This window comes from Helianthus annuus, chromosome 6, assembly GCF_002127325.2.
Source record: "Helianthus annuus cultivar XRQ/B chromosome 6, HanXRQr2.0-SUNRISE, whole genome shotgun sequence".
In the NCBI taxonomy this organism is placed as follows: domain Eukaryota; kingdom Viridiplantae; phylum Streptophyta; class Magnoliopsida; order Asterales; family Asteraceae; genus Helianthus; species Helianthus annuus.
This window is the reverse complement of record NC_035438.2, coordinates 44,148,829-44,173,911: the sequence shown is the minus strand read 5'-3', so window position 1 is coordinate 44,173,911 and position 25,083 is coordinate 44,148,829. Positions and strand designations below refer to the sequence as shown.

The following is a 25,083-nucleotide window of genomic DNA, read 5'->3' as shown; positions in this document are numbered from 1 at the left end:
TTGACCGAGTTTCCTTGTCCGAAATCCTTGCTTGAACCGAAAGAGGAAGAAGAGGGGTGTTGTTGTTGGAGGTTACTAGTTGAGAGAGAATAGAAGTGTTGTGGGTTTGTGTGTTGTAACAAATGAGGGAAAGTGAGGAGAAGGTGGGATATATATACATGGGGTGTTTCGGGTTGGGCTTGGGGGTTTCGGCCCAAGCCGGTTACGGCCCAAAGGCCCACTCGCAACCGAGTGGTTGCGTGTCATGGTCTCGGGTCGTGGTTTCGGCTCTCCTATATTTATATATAATACACATACACAACACATATCAAGTAAAAGTCACGTTTCCATTTAATTATAATCATATATACACAAAATATTACAAGGCGTTCGTTCGGAAAAACCTAGAGTGTCACACAAATGTACATGTATAAATACCCCCATCCTTGGGAAGGAAATACACATATAAAATACTTGAGAAGTGTGGAGACGAAATAGTTGTCTAACTATTATTCCTAAAAACAAAATTTAAGTTAAAGTAATTATTATTATTTTAACAAGAAGTCACAAACTTGGAATAATATCAAAGTAAGGCAACTCAAAACATTAAATCCTAAGCCAAGGCACGGCCCGTTCGTCTAATAGACATTAGTACGTTGTAGGTCGCCGGGTAGCTGATCAAGTTTGAGATTGACGTTACGATACATGAGACGCACTTCAGTGAGTTCATGTCCCCCTTTTTTCTTAACTGTTTTCAGTTTTATACTTCGGGGGTGAAATACATGTTACAATTATTACAGACATTTATTTACATGGTATGGTTAGCTTAAGGAGGTTTTTACTACGCGATCATGTGAGTGGTGGGCATGACACTTAAGGCCATTAATACTCATTGTAGGACCAAGGAACATGAGTGATAGATCTATTTGGGTGTAGCGAGCCCACACCTGTGAGGCCGGGGCGGCCCATAGTGGTGACTATGTCTTCATACCGGAGACAAATTTGCTAGGTTTGAGTCTTCCTGCACCATTTTCACACATACCTTTGGCTTTGCAACCCATTGGTGATCAGTTTTTCCTTAATTGCTACATACCAGGGATTTTTATACATACAGATATTATAAAGGTTTGCACATACTCACTTACACATGAACTCGCTCAACTTTTGTTGATTTTTTCAAACTACATGTTTTTCAGGAAATTAGTAGATCTGGCGGAGTATGCGTTGTGTCAAGGCTGCGTAGTGAATAAAGATGTCATCCGAGTTGTTGAGTTTAGGAGGTGGATCCCTTTCCTGGACGGGATACACAATACCAAACTTGGGTTTTTATTTACGTGCTTTTGATGAGTCTTTGTGAACTCTGTTAATCATGTCATGGTTGTAACTTACTTTATGTGTCAACATTTTCAAACTATGATGTTGTGGTATTTTTAAACTAAATGAATGGATGAACATCTTGTGTTTTATCATATAGCATTGTTATGATTGTTGCTATGGTATTAAGAAGTCACACCAAAATAATCCACCCTTCCGCAAAAGCCAGGGTGTGACATCGCAGGGACCAAGTACATAAATAAATGTCCACACAAGGACTCAATTGAAAATTAAAAGTTACAAAACAAACAAATAAGGAATTTCAATAATCCCTTCTCTTCTTCCCCTTGATTAAGTCAGCCAAACCCTTAAGTAGACCCCGACGGCTTCTACGCTCCTCCTGAACATCTCGTTCCACCTGGTTCAACCTTTGAAGGATTTCCTGCTGCTGTGGTGGTTGGATCAGTGGCGGCTGCGGCTACTGCTGCGACTGAGGTTGAAGAGGTGGCCGGTACTGATATCCATATGCTAGGTATCCAGTTGGATACGTAGCTTGAAAGGGCCCTTCAGGATGAAGAGCATTGTAGTTTGCCGCCTCGAGGTACGGGTCAATACTAGGGGCGTTGTAGTAGTTGTAGCCAGAATAGGCTGGCTGCTCAAAAGGGTTATACGCCGCTGCACCGGCGTAAGAAGGAATTGGGTTATCAAAACCCATGTGTGGTGGTGGTGGTGCAACTGGCGGAGAGTCGATCTCGGAAACTGGGTTTGAAGGCCCACCCATCTGTGGGTCTTCATACAACGACGGATAATGGCTGTTGCTGCTGTGTTGGGGGGAGCTGAAGTGGAAATCCCCTCGCACGGACATCCGTGCACCTGATCTTCTTCGCCTCCATGGTTCTGGAGGCGGTTGTTGTTCTCGCTATGGCGGTGGCAGTGGCGTAACCGCCTGGAAACGCGAATCCTCAGAGGGATCCTGCTGCTGCTGATGCTATGGGTTGAAAGGGGGAGTGAACTCCCAGTTGTAAGTGGCCCATCTCTCAGCAACACTCATTGTAGGACCAAGGGACATGAGTGATAGATGTATCTGGGTGTAGCGAGCCCACACCTGTGAGGCCGGGGCGGCCCATAATGGTGACTATGTCTTCATACCGGAGACAAATTTGCTAGGTTTGAGTCTTCCTGCACCATTTTCACACATACCTTTGGCTTTGCAACCCATTGGTGATCGGTTTTTCCTTAATTGCTACATACCAGGGATTTTTATACATACAAATATTATAAAGGTTTATACATACTCACTTACACATGAACTCGCTCAAATTTTGTTGATTTTTTCAAACTACATGTATTTCAGGAAATTAGTGGATCTGGCGGAGTATGCGTTGTGTCAAGGCTGCGTAGTGAATAAAGATGTCATCCGAGTTGTTGAGTTTAGGAGGTGGATCCCTTTCCTGGACGGGATACACAATACTAAACTTGGGTTTTTATTTACGTACTTTTGATGAGTCTTTGTGAACTTTGTTAATCATGTCATGGTTGTAACTTACTTTATGTGTCAACATTTTCAAACTATGATGTTGTGGTATTTTTAAACTTAATGAATGGATGAACATCTTGTGTTTTATCATATAGCATTGTTATGATTGTTGCTATGGTATTAAGAAGTCATGCCAAAATAATCCACGCTTCCGCAAAAGCCAGGGTGTGACAGCTTGGTATCAGAGCCTCGATCATAGCGAACTAGGATTCTTTCTCGAGTCTAGACTATGATCACTAGGGCTCTCACGAAAACATTTTTACATTGCATACACGAAACGTACAGATCCAGGGTACAAGCATTTTTACAAACAAAAGGCACAAATGCACTTTTCAAAATTTATATTTCAGTCTTATAGACTAAGGGAGTTCAGCCTTAGAGGTTGGGGAGGTTTTGTCTTAGAGACCGGGAGGTTGGTCTTAGAGACCAGGGAGTTAGTCTGAGAGGCTAGGGAGTTCAGTCTGAGAGACTGGGAGGGATAGTCTGGGGAAGACTAGGAGGATTACTTGCTTGAATTCTTGTGACTTACATGTTTACTTGATTATATGTTGATATATGTGCATATGTGTGGTTGTGTTACAGACACTATGGCTTCTTCTTCCGATACTGGAGTATCAGATACATTGGACCCCATGGTGATTGTATCAGATGATGAGATACCATCCGAGGGAGAAGTTTACACGTCGGATACCATGAGCACGGATGATGATGATTTTCAGCCTTTCGCTCTGCCCGACTTCGGGGATGAGGTTCAGCCTGCTGATGGCATTCTAGCTGGGGATCTACCTCTTGCTGAGATCCCTGCTCCTGTTCCGCTTGCCGCATTTCCCATAGAGGATTTGCCACTCGATGTTGTGTCTGATGACGACATCGATCTTTTCGTTGAGGGTCCCCCGGAAGACGACCATGAGGGTGGGGCCCCGATTGCTGATGATGTCATCATTCCTATTGCTGAGGCTCCTGTGGAGGAGGCTCCTTCTGGTTCAGCTGGTCCAAACTCGTTTGAGTCTGTGGCATCCGCTTCCTTACACGACCGGGGCGTGCAACACTACTCTCCTGGCACTGACCCCGACATAGCGATGTCAGCTGCACCTGGTTCACCCCACGAGTTTGAGTTTGATCATGAGTTCGAGGACGAGTTTGATCCAGTTTTTCCTCCTGATTTTGATCCCGATCATGAGATCGAGTTTATTCCTGTTGACCAGCCCTTGGAGGCACCAGTAGCTCCTATTGATCAGTTTCTTGATATACCTATCGACTTTAATATGGACTTTGTCGACCCTGAGCCTGTCGTGGCACCAGAGCCTGTTATTGCTCCTGATCCTGTACCGGTGCACGACCCTGTTCTTGTGGATGCACCAGCCCTTGTACCACCTATTGTTGATATTCCCATTGTTGCGCCACCAGTGGCGGATGTTCCTATTGCTGATGCACCCACTCTTGCACCACCTGTTGTCGACCATGCGCCATTTGCCACGCATGTCGACCCACGATACGCCGACACCCACAACGGGTGGATTGACGATGATGATTATCCCCCGTTCGTGCTACCAGTCACTCCTCCTGTAGCACCTATTTCCGCACCTATCGATGTTCCATTCTTCCACCCACACATCTCTGATGTCCATCGCACCGACCTTCCCATCACATTCCTCTAGGATATTCCTCCACCTCGTCCTGGGGAGGGTTCGTCGAGGCAGCAGCCTGCCTTTGTACCACCTGTATCATCAGCTGTTCCATTTATTTCTCGGTTTCCCCACACTACACCATCTTTTGTACCCTCGGGCGAGCCGTTTCTATGGTCTTCGCCCAATGTTATGCCGTTATCAGACCCGTATCACCCTTTTCATGTGGGGTACACGATAGAGGACATACTCATCTCCCTACAGCTACAGCAGGACGCACTGAGTCGTCGCGTTCAGGAGTTAGAGAAGGCTCCACGTCCTCGCCCATGCCACTGTTAGACTCCTTTTGCCGCACCACACACTCCCCTCCCGCTACCTTCTGATTCGGATGTTCGTTTCCTTACACCTGAGAAACAGATCGCCTACTTTCTGCGTGTCACTCATGCACTAGAGGAGGACTGGTTGCGCTTGCGCCGTTTGATTTTTTTCCCTCCTCCTCCTTCGCCATCAGCGTAGCTATATTTTTGGTTTGATGCAGGTAGATTGTTTTGGTGAGAAAGTCGCAATTGGGCCAGCATGTGAAGACTTTTGGAAGATCACACTTTTGTACATGATTTGTGTAGACTGACTTGTATTTTGGGGGTGATGTAACCCTATGATCTTATTTTGGATGTATGATGTACTGTAAAACATGTAAAACTATATTGTGGTCATGATTAATGAAAGCTCAATGGCAACGTTCTCACTACATGCTTTGTTGAATTATTCGTTTTATATTATAACATGGGATGTTATGTGTTATGAGGATGATGGATATTATTATATATGCATATTTCCTATACTTACTATGACCTGACCAATAAGATCATCTTTTAGAAGATGCCTCCACAACGAAACGTACACCTGCCTACTACTGAGGCGGAACTCCAGGGGCTAATTGTCGCAGCTATAGCACAGTATGCGGCCTCCCTTCAAACAACAACAACAACAACAACCCACCCAATGGTAATGTCCAAGCCGCTTGAGACACATTATGATAAATTTGGATATTTCTAGCACATCCGCTAATACCATCTGTAAATACTAACGTATGTGCAGGGTCACCTACAAACAATTTCTTTACTGTAAGCCCGTAAATTTCGACGGCACTAGAGGTGCTGTTGCATTCGTCAGGTGGGCAGAAAAGACAGATTTTGTCCTAAGGATGAGCAAGTCTGCTCCCGAGCAGCAAGTTACATACATCTCAGGGCTTTTTCTTGATGGTGCCCTATCATGGTGGAATCTGCAAGTTCAAACATTGAGAGAGGCGGTGGCATATGCGTTAACGTGGAATGAGCTGAAGGAGCTCATGAGGAAGAAGTATTGTTCGCTGGCGGAAATACAGAAGCTAGAAACTGAGTTCTGGCACCTAAAAATGGAGGGTCCTAAAATCGCAGAATATGTTCAGAGGTTTCATGATTTGTCCCATGTGGTGCCCTACATGGTCACGCCCGAATTTAAACGCGTTGAGCGCTTCATCTGGGGATTGGCACCCCAGATCATGAGCATGGTAACCACGTCCAAGCCTTCAACGATTACTGAAGCCATTGATCTCAGCGTGGCACTTACTGAGGAAGCCATTAGATTGAACAAGTTTTCAATTTCTGAACCGAAGAAGAGGGAGACTCATGTGGAGTCGTCTGGTGAAAACAAACGGAAATTTTCCAACTTCAAGCAAGGTGCCAGCAGTGTGAGCAAGAAGGGTGAGTCAAGCGCACCGGCTAGGGCCAAAACCGATGTTGAAAGCAAAGGGAAAGGTTACATGGGCACTCTGCCCAAGTGTGATACATGCCAGTACCATCATCCCGGCCCGTGCAGACTCAGGAAATGCGAGTCTTGCGGGAAGACTGGCCATTCAAAGGAAACATGCTGGGTTGGTACGGGAGTTGGTCGTGGGAATCAGCGAGGTCATGGAAATGGGAACGGGAACCGCCAACAGGGAGGAAATGGCGGGAATGGAAATCGTGGAAATGTTGGGAATCAAGCTGGTAACCGGGGAGCAAACGGAAATCGAGGCGGAAATGGTCATGGGAATGGTCGAGGACTAGGATCTTTCAACTTTGGAGACGTCGAGCACTTTAAGCGGGAATGCCCAAAACTGAATCAAGCACAAGGAAGAGTCTTTAACATTGGTGCGAGGGAAGCACGCCAGGATCCAAATGTCGTCACTGGTACGTTCCCTATAAATCAACGCTTTGCATCTGTTCTATTTGACACTGGTGCCGACTATAGCTTTGTATCGTTAGAATATAAGAATATGCTTGGGTTAACTGCTAGTAAGTTAGACGTTCCGTACTCGATTGAACTGGCTAATGGAAAGCTAGTTGAAACCAATGAAGTCATCAGAGCGTGCGTGATAGAGCTGGGAGGACACGAATTTACGCTAGATCTACTTCCAGTCGAGTTGGGAAGCTTTGACGTGGTAGTAGGGATGGATTGGTTGTCCAGCAACAAAGTCGAGATTGTTTGTCACGAGAAGACCATTCGCATCCCAATGGCAGATGAAGAAACGATCATAGTACACGGAGAGAAGCGTGATACGCCTCTGAGGATCATTAGCTGTCTGAAAGCTAGAAAGTGTTTACAGAAGGGATGTGTTGCCTTCTTGGCACACATCATGGATAAAGAAGCCGCAGAGCCAAAGATAGAAGACATTCCAGTCGTAAAAGAATATCCTGAAGTCTTTCCAGAAGACTTGACAGGATTGCCACCTCAAAGACAAGTCGAGTTATCATCCATTTCCATATCCTGCATCTCAGGATAGTGATCAACTGGTCCCAGAGGGTTTGGACCCTCTGGTTCTTGCACCTGGTTTACCGGATTGAACCGGCTCTGGAAGTACGGGGTCGGGTCCTGAAAGGCGCGGTGAGAACCCGAACGCTGCAACGGGAGGTAGGAGTGGTGTGAATGGTCGGGCTCTTCGTCTTGGTGAGGCCCGAATGAGTGATGATATGAAGGTAAGGAGCTAAGCGAGACAGAGCGTCTCGCAGGCTCTAGGTAAGTCCTCCAGTCTTCATGAGGACTTGATCCGATGGAAGCGGATGGTGTACGCCTATGTGATGGCCCTGCTTCGTGATCGTTTCTGGTTAGCACTGGAGCCTTACCGCCTCTTCCTCTTCCTCTGACACGTGGAGGCATGATTTCCTGTTCCTGTCAAAACAAACACAAGAAACAACAAGGAAAACAATAAAGGACAAAAATAAAAATATTAGGATTAGTCCTAAGTCCTTTGCCTAGACTCGGAAGTCAAGGAATGTGCAACTGTGTCATTGAGATTAAACACAAAAGGCTAGTGTTTAATTTACTCAATGTTGGCTCTGATACCAACCTGTCACACCCCGATATTTCCACGTATTACCGGTGGGGAGTATCATGACACAGTTGATATCATCATAGTCAAATAATCACAGTTCAATGCACAGCGGAAGTCTAAAGTAAAAATAATACAAACCGATTTGAAAGTAACATAAATATTACACAACGGATTGTAAGTGGATCCACATGCGGATCTAAAGTAAAAAGAAATATTGTTCAACAGATTTAAGCATCAAAAGCTTGCAAGACTCTTTATTTGATACTAGGAGTAGCCAGCCCATTTCGAGTGGTATCTGCACTTAGCCTTTTTGGAAAATACGTCAGTTTACACTGGTAAATACAAACTGACTCTTTTTTAAAAGTGTTTATAAAATTGATTTAAATGCACAAGGCATGAAATTCTTTTATAACTTGGGACAATTACTTAAATAATCTTGTATACAGTTTTACATGTTTGTCGTCCATTCGGGACCCGGTTAGAAGAGCCGGATTAGATTAATTGACACACCACAAGTATATGCCCACAAGAGATGTGAGATACCGTTTATACATACGCAACTGTCAGGTGTATGCCTACACCCCGTGCTTAAGCCGTGGCCATTTTAATAAATGAGCCGAGGATATCCAGGACATGGTCATTAACCCCCCAAAGGCATTGCATCAAACAAAACAGATTAAAACGGGTTATGTACATGTATTAATCACAATCCGATTTAAATAACTACATACCCGACCAAGCGGTATTTTAATAATACTGTATCCCAAGCCCGTATAACGGAAAATAAGTTAAAAATATTTACCTGAGCAAAAATATAATTTTTATCCCAGCCGTATATCAATCAGCAAGTACAGATAGCTTTTACCGGGCTCCTAATCTGGAACGAAGGTTTTAATAACCTATTAGATTCCTAACGGGTCTTATTTAAGTTATAACTAAGACCGGTTAGTTTTAAAGAAAGGTATACGGTTCAAAACGCAAGATTAACGAAGACCGGATTAGAATGTGATTTAGACCCGACAAGTATGAGGACTTGAATAAAATGGGTAAACTATATACATTCTGGATTTTGAAGTAAAAATGATAAGGTTTGACCCGTTTCGGTTAATTTATGCAAACTAGTTACATAAACCGTACCGAACGCGAAAAATGCATAACGGGTAACCAAATGAGTCATGAACATGTTCCACAAGTTAATATGCTTTAAATATGTTAGGATATCAGTAGGATATCTTCCATTATGCCCAAAATAAATTTAAAATCAATTTAAGCCCCGTAGGGGTATTTTGGCCATTTTAAAGTTTATAAAAGAGGTTTAAATATAAAATCAAGGTCTGGTCCAAAACCTTCTGTGAAAATATTTATTTTATGTGATTATAACAGCAAGATATCATACATATGTGTACTTAATTGTTTATGGCCAAACTATGCACCGTAGGGGCATTTTGGTCATTTTACACATGCTTAAAGGGTCAAATTTGGAAATCTGAGTTCAAGACTGAAGCGTACTGTTAAAGTATAAAAACTTATTTATAAAATCAGTAAGTAACAAGTTTTTGGCATTAGATATGGTTTTAAACCATACTATGCGCTTAATAGGCGTAAAAGTCGGTATGTGACGTTATTTGAAATGTTTATAAAATTTTGAAGTCCTGATCAGTTTCTAAAGCTTAAAATATTTTATTTATCATATGAAATCATTTGGGAAAGGTTTGGTATCAAAATGATTCGTAAAACTCATTTAATCAATGAAAAGGGCAATTTCGTCAATACAGAATTTACACTAGAACTCTATATTTTGATCAGTTTAAAATTCAACAAAAATTCCCAAAAATCCCTAAATATTATATCTTAACAGTAGGTATAAAGTTTGGTGTCAAAAATTGGGTTTGGATGTGATTTATACGGAAAATGTCATTTAATTAATAAAAGGCTTTCATTTACGATATCTTGCATAACTCCTATTTTGGACCAAGAACTGATGTCAAATTTTTAGGACATGCTTATAAATCAGTAATAAAGGTTTTTGTCCTCTCACATTTTCAAAAATCTCGTTTTATATCAAAAGGGCATAATGGTCAACTTTTAAGCGTTTAACGGAAATATGCAAATGAATCAGATTTCAAAGGAACCATATAGTATAATCTCAGAGGGTTATACTACAAGTAATATGGTCCTAAAGGAATCATAAGGCATGACGAAAACTAAGCTAATTCGGGTCAGAATTGAAAGTTAAAGCAAAAGTCTACTTTTGTCACTTTCGGTTGCGAACCGAGCCTAAACTTAGAATTGTCAGGTTGAACATGCATAAACATGTTCTTATATTATTTACCAAGTTATTTAAGTGTTAAAACATGTTTCATAACTTCAGCATTATCAGTTATAAGTTAATTTGCAAAAACAGTCCCGTTTGACTTTTCTGTTAAGTAGTTTAACCCGGCAATTGACTGAGATAACGTGATAATTAGGAGGTGCCCTTTTAAGGATTTAACACCTACATAATTACCAACACATAGCCACTTTCAATTCGAATAATGGCTGGACCGTTTGTGATTAATCACAAAGTCAAAGTAGAATTACGTCAACTTTGACTTTTGGTCATTACACTAATAGAAACTTAATTACAGAGGCTAAGTACACTTACAAGAGCCCTTAGCACGAAGATTAAGACTAATAGAGCTTCCTTCCAAAGTAGGATGCTACAGAGAATGATTAAAACCTCGAAAGCTTGAGAGTAAGTTTGAGAGTTATGAAAATGATCATGCAAGTGAGAATGGCAGCCAAAATCCCACCTAATTATACTAATTGAGGGTGCCACCAGATCAATACAGGTGTTATGGCTCTTCCTTGATCATCACATGTGTCCAAAATGGTTTTTAAAACCATCAAACAGTCCCTTGTATCGAATTAAAGTTGGTATGTGTGAAGAGAAGGGCAGAACCTGCACCTGTGCATGGATTCTGCCCAGATCCTGCCGTCGCGCTGTGCCACTGCAAGAAGGGACCCCTGTGGCGCGACGCCACCACATGTGTTACCAGCAATTCAAGTTTCAAACTTGACACTTTCACCCCCTGAACCTTTTAAAACGTAATATCTTTCATTTTAGGCACATTTAACCCATATAACTTATATTTTTATGATCCATGAGATATAACCAAACATTGTTAGGTCCGGTTTCGTTAAATGATAACCGAAAACTCAAGTTTTGCCTTGTTGACGCTTTTAACCCCTTAATTACGAAAGTTAACATATTTATCTCATACGATATCGAAACCTTGTGAAATTTTTGTCACTTATTCTTGGGAGCATAATTTATCGTTACAAGGCTCCGGGTTCGTTAAAAGGTCACCCAGAGGTATTACTTAAACATATTGACACATTTAACCCTCGCGTCTTGTAAACTTTCACTTTCTTCCACAAACGGTTTCATACGTCTCATGATTTATTCGTTTAAGGGTATAAACATCGTGTAGGGTTGTTGAAAGGCAAAATTTTCAAATGTTGACACCTTGAATCCTTTTGCACACATACTTTCTTCTTTTGTCAACTTTAGTCCCTCGTAGTCAATTCGTTACACGTTTAAAGTTCATGACACATGTCGATACTATATTGGACATGATTTTGCGAGGTGTTACAGTACATTTATATTACATTCCCTGTTTTTTTAGAAAAAAAATAAAAATGTTACATAGGGTTTATTTTGGTTTATTCAACTCACATGGGTTTTCGATTTATGCTTCCCCTATATATATATATATGGTGGGTTCAAGAGTGAACAATGATTTATTTGTGAACAAAATGAACTTATCCTGACCATTGATTTTGTAGATCTAGATTTTTTCTTTAGTGACAAGATTGTAATTATTTTTTGTAACTTACATGTTATTTAATAAACACAAGGGTATAATTGTATCTTTCTATGTTCATTTAATTAATTGATTTTTTCTCTCTCCAGATTTCTCTTTCCAATTAAAAGAATATTTAATTACATTCTCTATATTTTTTTTCTCTCACATATTACCTAACTTAATATTTCCTAATTTAAAAAAAATAAAAACATTATCAAATATTGTTCCATCTAGAACACAATTAAAAATATTTAATTACATTCTCTATACATATATTTATTAGATCAATGTTTGATGAAAAGATGTATAGTGGAAACAATATGCAGTAATACACAAGTGTATAAGTCTGGTATATATCGACATGTATACATTATGTACTTGAATAATACACAGGTGTATACGTCTGGTATATACCGACCCGTATACACATATGTACTTGAATAATACACAAGTGTAAAAATCTGGTTTATACCGACCTGTGGAAACAAGATGTAATATTACACAAGTGTATAAGTCTTGTATATACTGACCTGTATACACATATGTTAAAAATCATATTTTAATTAGGTTTAATATTTAATTTTAAAAGGAACATAACAGTTTATTTAAAAAAGAGTGAATTGCAAGTTTTGTCCTTTGTCTATATACCCAATTGCAAGCAGTGTCCTTTACCTTTAAAATTGATGAGTTTTGTACTTTATGTTTCAGATTGTTGCATGATTTATCCTTTAGCCCTAACTCAGTTTGTTTTTAACGTTAAATGAGATCATGTACAGGTTACATGAGGGTACTTTTGTAATTTACCTATTTTTAATTAAAAAATATGTAAATGAAAAAAGCAAAAGGGTAAAAATATGTAAACCAAAAAATGTCCCTCTTTTTTCTCTCTTCTCAATTGTCGCCGGAGCTTTCATCAACCATCGCCACCGCATCATTCTCGCCGGAGCTTTCAGGAACTACCGCCGTTTTCACTCGGTAACATCCGACGCCGTGATTCCACCTTCTGCAATCTCCCACCCAAAGGATCTGTTGAATCTCCACATGAGAATCAAAGAAATTTGAGAGGTAAACAGAGAGGTGAATGGAATTCGTCTAATTAAGAGTCGGTGTTGAACGATTGTGAAGATAGAGGTGGGTTTTGTCTAGAGAGTGAGAGGAAAGAGAGAACACCACTTCAATTTCCAACATCCCCAACTCCTCGGGTCCCCGTTTTCAGTTGTCCCTGAAACTTTCTCCCTCTTAAACTCCCCATCCTAAGCATTGGAACTGACAACGAAAGGAGAAAAGGATTGCTTGCATTTAGATCTATCTTATTATGCTTGCTTCTGAAGACAAAGGTGAGAAAAAAATTATTTTCTTTAATCTTTTTTAACCTATATACGGCCAGATAAAGTTAAATTACACACATCACCATGTGTGTTATAGTTGTATTGTTAATTCCTTATATTATTATATATAAGTGTGTGTATAAAGGTTGGACTTTTTTAGTGATCCAAAGCAAAGTACAGAGAGAGATGACAAAGGGAGAGAGAAGACGAGGGGAGAACACGGCAGTAGTTCCTGAAAGCTCCGGCGAGAATGATGCGGTGGCGATGGTTGATGAAAGCTCCGGCGACAATTGAGAAGAGAGAAAAAAGAGAGTTTTTGGTTTACATATTTTTACCCTTTTTTTTTTCATTTACATATTTTTTTAATTAAAAATAGGTAAATTACAAAAGTACCATCATGTAACCTGTACATGATCTCATTTAACGTTAAAAACAAATTGAGTTAGGGCTAAAGGATAAACCATGCAACAATCTGAAACATAAAGTACAAAACTCGTCAATTTTAAAGGTAAAGGACATCGGTTGCAATTGGGTATATAGACAAAGGACAAAACTTGCAATTCACTCTTTAATAAAAACATTAGTGCTTCAATCTCTTGTAATTAAAATAATAGAGAAATAATTAAAAATGAGAGAGAGAGAGTTAAGAGAGGAGAAAATTAAGGGATTTTAACTAAAAGTACTTGGCTAATGTCAATTTTACCCTTTTAATCTAAAAAATGATCAAGGGCCAAGATTGGTTTACTCAGTTCACTCTCAAGAAGTTGTTCACTCATGAACCCAATCATATATAGGGTAGGGTTCTAGAGTAAACACTAGGTTAAGAGTGAACTGTGTGAACTGATCTGGGCCATTGGATTACATCATATAGGGATTTTTAAACAATGTCAAGATTGTAATTATAATGTTGTAACTTCCCTTTAAAATAATTGACAGAAGGGTATTTACATCTTTTGTAAATTGCATTTATTAAAAATATAATCAAAATCCCTAAAATCTCGTACAACTGGCACTGACTTTTGTCCTAACCAAGTAAGGGGCTGTTTGGCAACATCTGAATGGTTAAGTGTTGAACTATTAAGAGGTCTGAATCATTAAGTGCTGAATCAATAAGAGGTCTGAACCATTAAGAGCCTGTATATTGCTTAACCGTTCAGAGGCAAATGTATGACCAATTTAGATTAGAGGTCTTAACCATTCAGACTTTGTATAAATCTTAACCATTCAGAGGCAAATGCCTGAACCATTCAGACATCTGCTCGTGAAACAAACAGTCTGAACCATTAAGTGTTGAACCAGTAAGAGGTCTGAACCATTAAGAGTCTTATTAAGGGGTAAACAAACAACCTATAAGCCTTTTCCAACTCTCTCTCTGTATTTTATTTCTTTCTTATTTATTTTTAGTTTTCGTCTCTGCATTAGGGACAATGCAAATCTCAAGTGTGGGGATGGGTAACTGCTTTTTAGGTTAGTTTGAGTCATAAAAAATAGAAAATTTAAAAAAATAATTTAAAAATTGAAAAAGTTCAAAATGTTTCTAAAAATATTTTTTGCAAATAAATAGAAAAATAGGATTGCTTGATAGAAAGAGTAGAAACTAACAATTTCACCATGATGTCACTTGTAATGAACAAACACATTAAATACAGAGTTTGCTAGATTACACAAATGACCAAAAGCCCACTATCTTACATCACAAAGCCATATATATAGGGTGACCAACATAATCCGGAATTGTCAATAGTTCCGGAGTACACAATCCTATAATACGGACTCCAACTAGTTTGGAGGAACAAACCTTTGAACATATCAATACTTCAGGCAGATTATCTTGGAACAACATAGTTCCGAGTTATACAAGTACTTCTTTTTTTTTTTTTTTTTTTTTGAAAGGGGAACTTCATTAAAAAACACAACTGGCCAAAAACCAGGCCAGCAAACACTACAACAACACTACATTATACAAATTTACACCAGTTATCCCACGAAACGTTTCTATACCTCGACCTATTACAAAACCAAAGATAACCTAAAGCCTTGATCTCGCTATTAATCTTCTCAATCTTGATCGGTTTACCAGAGAACTTCAGATCATTCTTCGCCTTCCATGTGCTCCAATACCCTATAAGCAAAATGCCTTGGATCGCATCTCTCCATTGATCCGAAACACCAGCCGTGACGTGAAACTCCAGCAGATCTTTGAAGGAAAAAGCTATAATTCCAGGAATTTTGCACCACGAGGCGACGAATTGCCAAACCGAGTTAGCCACCCAGCATGCAGTAAACAGATGATCGACAGTTTCGTCTCCGAAATGGCAAAGCGGGCAGGAAACATCTGAAATAGGGATATTCCTTCGTCTTAAAGCCGTACCGGTGGGGATACTGTTCAACTCCGAGCGCCAAGCAAAAATGGAGACTTTTTTCGGGATCCATTTACACCATTTATTTAAAGACGCACCTGTGGAGTTCGAACCGCGAGCCAGAAGCCTTCTCATATCTTTGACCGTGAAATCAGCCGAGCCGCCACCTAACCACTTCCACCTGTCACGATCGAGACTGACAGAAGCTTCAGCGATCAGATCACAAAGCTGATTGAATTCAGCCACTAATTCAGACGAAGCCGGTTGCACTTTCCAGTTCCAAACCAGCTGCTGGCCATTACTTTGCTTGATGCGATCACTGACCTTACATTTTTTAGCGACTTCCAGCTTGAATAGAGCAGGGAATTTATTTTTTAAAGGCTCATTGATGATCCATGGGTCAATCCAAAAAGCGATACTGTCTCCATTGCCAATAACACCTTTGAAGTAATTACGCAACAGCTCGTTATTAGCCTTCACCTTAGTGAAAATGTTAGCTATCTTCTTCCAGGCCCCATTAACCGAGTTTTTGAACGGAAAAGTTTCCCAACCGACCCTATTAAAATGAATCGCTTCAATAGCTTTTTTCCATAATGAGTCGCCTTCCGTTTTAAGTCTCCATCCCCATTTAGCTAATAAAGCCACATTCATAACCGACAACTTACTCAAGCCTAGGCCACCGAATTTTTTTTCCGTCGTAACTTTTTCCCAAGCTACCCAGTGCATTTTTTTAACATCACTCGAGCCTTCCCACAAAAATTTTTTCATCATCCTTTCCAAATCCTTAATAACTTTCTTCGGAGCCTTGTACAAAGAGAAATAATACGAAGGTAAACTTTCCAAGACGGCTTTGATTAAAGTGACTCTACCACCAATCGAAAGGGTGTTGGATTTCCACAAGGCGAGCCGTCTCTGAAACACTTCATAGACCGGTAACCAGTTATTCACCCTATTCATATTGGCCCCAACCATGAGACCGAGATATTTGAATGGAGTGCAGTCCGGAATACACCCCAAATCAGCCGCCATAATACCCACCTCATCCATCGGAATTCCAATCCCGTACAGGTTCGATTTTTCAATGTTAATCTTGAGACCTGAACAAATATGAAAGCATCTAAGGATCCGCAACACATTAGCGATTTCATCCTTTGACCAGTCACCAAGAATTAAGGCATCGTCGGCGTACAATATGAGAAATCACCGGGCCACCATTGAGGAGCTTAATCCCCTTCAACCTTTCCGCTGAAATGGCTTTATCGATCATGCACGAGAAGGCCTCCATTACCGTAATGAAAAGAAAAGGAGATAAGGGGTCGCCTTGTCACACCCCCAAAATCCACCTGCGGATAACACCCGCTTCGAGGGCGTGACTAACCAGGATCCAGCCATCAATTACACTGAATAATTAAGTTGATAACAAAAGTAATACTTACTAACCATAAGATTAGCAAATATCAAGTTCAGAGTTTAAGGTTTTAAGTTCAAACAGTTAATAAGTAGCGGAAGCATAAGTAAAGTAGTTTAAACAAAGTTCATAATTCAAAATAAGGTAACACCCAACACGAGGGTGAACAGACACTACACATTCCCAAGCAGCAAGCTCCTTCGTCACGGGTTACCTGCAAAGCATGCAGTAAGGGGTCAACAATAATGCTGAGTGAGTTCACTAGTTGTCCAGTTTTAATTACCAAAAATTTGTTTCACCGGTTAATTTATCCGTTTATACATGCCATGGGGAGCTACCCCAAAAGTTAGCGACTAAACTGTTTTTCCAATACCGAACACTAAGTAACCGTTGCGTATCCGCAGGATGCCCCGATGTCAATGTTCTATCATCATTGACGGATATCTGAGTACATTAGTTCACGACCGATCCCAAACCAGGGCACGGTGTGAGGCTGGTAAACACCTAAATAGCGCTATCAACTAATAACCCGTTCGCCTGACCCCGGCGACTAATCGGTATTTGTAGTAGGGACTTGAGTGATAGAGTTTCGTTTAGTGCCGTTAGTTGCAATCCGTATAAACAGTAATTAACCAAAAGGTTTCCCAATACCAGGGAAGGAAAAGTAAGTTTTGTTCCCAATAACTAGGGATGGTGTGTAAATGGTATCCCCTTTTACCAAGGGATAGGATTGTTTTAGTCTCGTGTCCCAAACCACCGGGACGCATGCTTTTAAGTTGTGAACTCACCTTGGGTTGCTCGGTAGGTTTAGGTTACTTGGTCAAACACGCTGGTCACCACGTCCTAACATGGTTACCGGTATAGGTCAGGTTCGGTATACAAGCATTCACGTAAAAACACATACAGGCACGTAACATGCATACAAGAAAAAATAGTCATGGGGTTATTGGGCCGGCCCTAACAGTAACACAGTCAAACAGAACACAGCAACACATAGTCTATTTAACAGATAGTCCAAGTTAACACAAAATGGCCCAATAACCAAAGTGGACGGCCCAGTCGCAACCAGAAGGTCTCGAGTCGCAACCGGATGGTTTCGACTTGTCATGCTATGGTTGCGAGTCGCAACTGCGTGGTCTCGAGTTGTCACGTTTTGGTTGCGAGTCGGAAACTGTCATTCTCATGCACATGTGATGATGCAGATATGACAGTCCAAATTGTACATATGAAATCAGACCCAGATTAGGAAACTACCAATAAGGTTTCTACAAACACTTTGCCTAATCTGACCATTAAACCAAATAGATCAAACTTTGCCATTTTTAAAACCTTCAACCCATATTCAAACAAGTTCATCTTATGTTCATAATTTTCTAGGGTTTTCTCTTTAACAAAATCATACATTTATGAACCAAAAATCACATATTTCTAGCAAGATTATTATGCAAGAACAAGTAAAACATACACTTTATGATTTAGAACATAGTTTTGGGTTGCTCATAAGCACATTTTAAACCACTATTCTATAGCCATTATGAACATGTTGTCAAGCTTCATACATAAGGGTTTTCACATATAGTTAATCTTCACAAATCATACTAAAAGTCATGCATAACAATTTTAACTAACCCTTTTCAAACATGTTACCACATATTGTCAAACTTTACAAATCAACCTAAGAATCATGCATTTTGTTTCTAACCAAGCATTTTCTAGTTCATTTATCACACATAATATCTATACCCAAACTAGGACACTAACCGGTTGAGAAGAAGGAGCCGTAAACAAGGAAAAGAACCGAGAAGATGGAGTGTCCGAGTTAGTGGTGGTGAACTTGTCCGAGTTCTCTTGTCCGAGATCCAAGCTTGAACCGAAAGAGGAGGAAGAGTGGTGTTGTTGTTGAAGGTTTACTAGTGAGAGAGAGAGAAAGTAGGAGAAGTGTGTTTGTGTGGTGTAACAAATGAGGGAAATGGGGAAAGTGGGGGATTTATATACAAGGGGGGTTTTCGGGTTGGGCTTGGGGTTTCGGCCCAAACCGGTTACGGCCCAAAGGCCCACTCGCAACCGCCCGGTTGCGAGTCATGGTCTCGACTCGCATACATTTATATATAATACGTACATTCAACACACATTAAGCAAATAAAGATCACGTTTCCATTTAATAATAATTATGTACACACAATATTACAAGGTGTTCGTTCGGAAAAACCTAGAGTGTCACATTATCCCCAAGTTTTAAGAACTTTCGTCCCGAAAGTTAAGGCAGCCACTGTCAAGCTAGTGTGTTTCAACGGGGTGTCACATCATCCCCCCGTTAGTTTGGAATTTCGTCCCGAAATTCGGTGGTAGCTTCAGTGCTGGGGTTTTCGTTTGGGAACAACTGGGGATACTTGGACTTCATCTGGTCCTCCCGCTCCCAGGTAAACTCTGGGCCGCGTCGTGAGTTCCAACGAACTCGCACAAGGGGTATCTGGCTACGTTTGAGGGTTTTGATCTCTCGATCCATGATCTCAATCGGTTCCTCAGTAAAGTGTAGTTGTTCATCAATCGTCAGTTCCTTGAAAGGAATCACAAGTGTTTCATCCGACAAACACTTCTTCAGGTTAGATATGTGAAATACGTTGTGTACCGCGCTCAGCTCTGCAGGCAGGTTTAATCTATAAGCAACCTTACCGATTTTCTCGGTAATTTCGAATGGTCCAACATATCGTGGATTCAGCTTGCCTCGTTTACCAAAACGAACCACACCCTTCCAGGGTGAGACTTTAAGTAGAACCTGGTCCCCGACCTGGAATTCTAGCGGTTTCCTACGCTTGTCAGCGTAGCTCTTCTGACGGTCACGAGCTGCCGCCATGCGTTGCCTGATCTGTGAAATCTTTTCCGTTGTATCTACCACTAGTTCTGGGCCTGTGAGTTGACTATCACCGACTTCCGCCCAGCAAAGAGGTGATCGGCATTTACGACCGTACAATGCCTCAAAAGGTGCCGCCTGAATGCTAGTGTGGTAGCTGTTATTGTAGGAGAATTCCACCAGCGGTAGATGCTTCTCCCAGTTCTTGCCAAAATCGATCACACATGCCCTAAGCATGTCTTCCAGGGTTTGGATGGTGCGTTCCGACTGCCCATCCGTTTGCGGGTGATAAGCGGTGCTCATGTCCAAACGTGAGCCAAAGGATTTGTGCATAGCTTGCCACAACTCGGAAGTAAAACGAGCGTCTCGGTCGGAAATAATAGAAGTTGGCACCCCGTGCCTGGAGACTACTTCCTTCAAATAGATTTCTGCTAAGGTAGAAAACTTGTCTGTTTCCTTAATGGCCAGAAAGTGTGCAGACTTAGTCAATCGATCTACTATCACCCAAATAGTGTCATTCCCGCGTTGGGATCTAGGTAGTCCTGTAACGAAATCCATGGAAATCTGTTCCCATTTCCACTTCGGGATTTCCGGTTGCTGCAGTAGGCCTGCTGGTTTCTGATACTCGATCTTGACTCTTGCGCAGGTCAAACATTTGCCAACGTAGGCTGCTATGTGGGCTTTCATGCCAGGCCACCAGTATGTGGTTCTTAAGTCGTGGTACATCTTATCTGAACCAGGATGTACTGAATAACGGGACTTATGGGCTTCGTCCATCACAAGCTCTCGTAAATCCCCGTAAAGTGGGACCCAAATGCGCCCTGCCACATAGTAGGCGCCGTCTTCTTTCTGTTCTAGTTGCTGCCTCGATCCTCGCAGGGACTCAGCCCTGATGTTTTCCGGTTTCAGAGCTTCAATCTGAGCATTTCGAATCTGGGTAGGGAGACTAGACTGGATGGTAAGTTGTAACGCTCGCACGCGCTTTGGTATAGTGTCTTTTCGACTGAGGGCGTCTGCCACAACATTGGCCTTGCCCGGATGATACTTGATGGCGCATTCATAGTCATTCAAAAGTTCGACCCATCGACGTTGGCGCATGTTTAATTCCTTCTGCTTAAAGATATGCTCGAGACTCCTGTGATCGGTGTAAATGGTGCACTTGGTACCGTACAGGTAATGTCTCCATATCTTAAGCGCAAATATCACCGCTCCTAGTTCCAAATCATGCGTTGTGTAGTTCCTTTCGTGTGTCTTGAGTTGTCGGGAGGCGTAAGCAATAACTTTCTCGCGTTGCATCAACACGCAACCGAGCCCATGAATAGACGCATCGCAGTAAACCACAAAGTCGTCCGTTCCTTAAGGTAACGAGAGAATAGGAGCACTACAGAGGTTATCCTTTAGTTTCTGAAACGCGGTTTCCTGAGCTTCACCCCACTTATAAACCATACCCTTCTGAGTAAGAGCCGTGAGAGGCTGAGCGATCTTTGAAAATCCCATGATAAATCTTCGATAGTATCCCGCCAGTCCCAAGAATTGGCGGACTTCGGTCGGAGTCTTAGGGGTAGGCCAATTCTTTATAGAGTCGATCTTAGCTGGGTCGACGTGGATTCCATCCTTGTTAACCACGTGCCCAAGGAAATGGACTTCTCGAAGCCAGAAGTCGCATTTCGAGAACTTGGCATACAGTTGCTCGTTGCGAAGGAGTTCGAGGATAAGGCGTAGGTGCTGTTCATGCTCTTCCTGACTTTTCGAGTAGATCAAGATGTCGTCTATAAACACGATCACGAATTTGTCGAGGTAGGGTTTGCACACTCGGTTCATGAGATCCATGAATACCGCAGGCGCGTTGGTCATTCCAAAGGGCATAACGAGGAATTCATAATGACCATAACGAGTTCTGAATGCAGTTTTGGAAATGTCTTCATTGCGGACCCTTAACTGATGGTAGCCTGATCGCAGGTCAATCTTGGAATAGTAGCTCGATCCTTGCAGCTGATCGAATAGGTCGTCGATTCGCGGGAGAGGGTAACGGTTCTTGATGGTAACCTTGTTCAGCTCACGATAGTCGATGCACATTCGGAACGTGCCATCTTTCTTTTTGACAAAGAGTACTGGTGCCCCCCAGGGTGACGAACTAGGACGGATAAATCCTTTGTCCAATAGTTCCTGTAATTGAGTAGAGAGTTCCTTCAATTTCGCGGGGGCTAGACGATAAGGCGCACGAGCTATAGGCGCTGCTCCGGGAGCTAGCTCGATTTGGAATTCAACCTGACGATGGGGAGGGAGTCCAGGTAATTCCTCAGGAAATACCTCAGGGTAGTCACGCACAATTGGAAAATCTTCAATCCTCTTTTCCTTTTCCTGCGTGTTGGTAACAAGTGCTAAGATAGCGGTGTGCCCTTTTCGTAAACACTTCTGGGCTTTCAAGAACGAGATAACGCCGGAGATTTCTCCACCTTTGCCACCTTGTACAATGAGGGGTTTGCCAGAACGGCGAGGAATACGAACTGCTTTCTCTTGACAGAGGATCTCAGCGCGATGCTTGGATAACCAATCCATACCAATAACGACGTCGAAGCTTCCAAGAGTAACAGGGAAAAGGTCGATACTAAATGTCTGACCAGACAACTCTAGTTTGCAGCCTTTGACAACATGTGAGGCCTCGATGTTTCTACCATTAGCTAACTCGATGATGTGAGGAGAACTTAGTAACGAAAGCGGACGCTTAAGCTTCTTACTAATACGTAGGGATACATAACTAGCATCGGCACCGGAATCAAATAACACAGAAACATAACGATCATCGAGTAGGAACTTACCCGCCACGACATTGGGGTCATTCCTTGCTTCTCCAGCTCCAATCACGAAAGCTCTTCCTCTAGCACCATTCCCAGCATTGTTGTTTTGATTGTTGTTCCCAGCTCCCTGATTATTGTTGCGGTTCTGATTCAGTTCAGGGCAATCCTTCTTAAAGTGCCCTGTTGCCCCACATTTAAAACATGCTCGGTCGTTTCCCTGCTGCTGTTGTTGTTGGGGTTGTTGCTGATTTTGTCTTGCTGGGAACTGGCTCCTACAATCTTTGGCTTCGTGCCCCATCTTGTGGCATCGCTGACACTGACCCTTGTTACATGCCCCATTGTGGTGTCTGTTACACTTGTTGCACTTAGGGTAGCTTCCCCGGTAGCCACCCTGTTGTTGAGTGCCCTTGTTGCTTTCAGTTTTCCTTTGCTGTGCTGGGGCCTGAGTGGGGTTAGCATCCTTGCCCTGACTTCCTTCCCACTTACGCTTGCTGTCACTAGAAGTTCCGACAGTAGCACTGATCCTTTTAGGCAACCTGCCCTCCTCTACGGCCTGATCAGTGAGTTTGTGAGCAAGTCGAACGATCGGCTGAATGGTAGTGTGGTTGGCTGAAGTTACATGGCTTCGAATTTCTGGAGCCAAACCCTTGATGTACAGTTCGATTCTTCGATACATAGGTCGAGACATGTTTGGGCAAAGAGCAGCATAGTCATTAGACAGCTTGGTGTAAGTTTCAATCTCTGACCCAACCATCTTGAGCTCATAGTACTCGTTCTCAAGCTTGTGGATGTCATCCCGGTGACAGTATTCATCCTTAATCATATCCTTGAAATCCTCCCACGCAGTAGCATTTGCAGTTTCTAGTCCAAACATCTGAATCTGTGCCTTCCACCAAGAAAGCGCGCTTCCTTCAAGCGTAGCAGTAGCAAATTTCACCCAATTTGCAGGGGGACACTCGCAAACAGCAAAAACAGCTTCAATTTTCTCAATCCAATGCAGAAGACCTATGGCACCCTCAGTGCCGTTGAAAGGGAGAGGCTTGCAATCCATGAAAGTTTTGAATGTACACACGGGTGGTTGCGCAGGTGCATGCTGACCTGTTCGTGAGAAGCGAAGCGTATAGGTTTAGAGATGAAAAGACGATGTGGCGGTAGGTTCTAAACATCCTAAAACAACGAGCTTACCTATAGGGTGAGCTGCGAAAGCTGCAGCCACTGTGTTGAGTAGGTTAGTGAACTGAGCCTGTGTCATGTTAATGTTTCCTCTTCCGCGTCCACTCATTGTCTTCATAACCAGAAAACACAGTATGAGTGTGATGCCGTAAGGTAGCGAGAATGAGATAGAAGAGAGAGGTGTATCTATCTAGTTTAGGCACACTAGTACGTATAGCATAACAGGAAACATAAAGTAAGCAAACAAGTAAACACTGGTCCGAGCTATGAGGTCAAAGGTGTTGAGCCTTGCACTTGGAGTGTAGTGTCATCGCGAGTCACGGGTTATAGTCTGGTTTTCTCCAAAAAGATTTTTCCCTTTTTAAAACCAAGTTCACTATAACCAATGGCTCTGATACCAATCTGTCACACCCCCAAAATCCACCTGCGGATAACACCCGCTTCGAGGGCGTGACTAACCAGGATCCAGCCATCAATTACACTGAATAATTAAGTTGATAACAAAAGTAATACTTACTAACCATAAGATTAGCAAATATCAAGTTCAGAGTTTAAGGTTTTAAGTTCAAACAGTTAATAAGTAGCGGAAGCATAAGTAAAGTAGTTTAAACAAAGTTCATAATTCAAAATAAGGTAACACCCAACACGAGGGTGAACAGACACTACACATTCCCAAGCAGCAAGCTCCTTCGTCACGGGTTACCTGCAAAGCATGCAGTAAGGGGTCAACAATAATGCTGAGTGAGTTCACTAGTTGTCCAGTTTTAATTACCAAAAACTTGTTTCACCGGTTAATTTATCCGTTTATACATGCCATGGGGAGCTACCCCAAAAGTTAGCGACTAAACTGTTTTTCCAATACCGAACACTAAGTAACCGTTGCGTATCCGCAGGATGCCCCGATGTCAATGTTCTATCATCATTGACGGATATCTGAGTACATTAGTTCACGACCGATCCCAAACCAGGGCACGGTGTGAGGCTGGTAAACACCTAAATAGCGCTATCAACTAATAACCCGTTCGCCTGACCCCGGCGACTAATCGGTATTTGTAGTAGGGACTTGAGTGATAGAGTTTCGTTTAGTGCCGTTCGTTGCAATCCGTATAAACAGTAATTAACCAAAAGGTTTCCCAATACCAGGGAAGGAAAAGTAAGTTTTGTTCCCAATAACTAGGGATGGTGTGTAAATGGTATCCCCTTTTACCAAGGGATAGGATTGTTTTAGTCTCGTGTCCCAAACCACCGGGACGCATGCTTTTAAGTTGTGAACTCACCTTGGGTTGCTCGGTAGGTTTAGGTTACTTGGTCAAACACGCTGGTCACCACGTCCTAACATGGTTACCGGTATAGGTCAGGTTCGGTATACAAGCATTCACGTAAAAACACATACAGGCACGTAACATGCATACAAGAAAAAATAGTCATGGGGTTATTGGGCCGGCCCTAACAGTAACACAGTCAAACATAACACAGCAACACATAGTCTATTTAACAGATAGTCCAAGTT

General features: G+C 41.9%; 1 protein-coding gene across 1 annotated transcript; it reads left to right on the top strand.

Annotated features, from left to right (window-relative positions):
- The first annotated feature begins 3,417 nt into the window (after positions 1–3,417).
- LOC110944673 (calphotin-like) lies at positions 3,418–4,488 on the top strand. The gene has a single exon (XM_022186324.1). The coding sequence runs from the start codon at positions 3,418–3,420 to the stop codon at positions 4,486–4,488; it is 1,071 nt and encodes a 356-aa protein (XP_022042016.1).
- Positions 4,489–25,083: the final 20,595 nt, after the last annotated feature.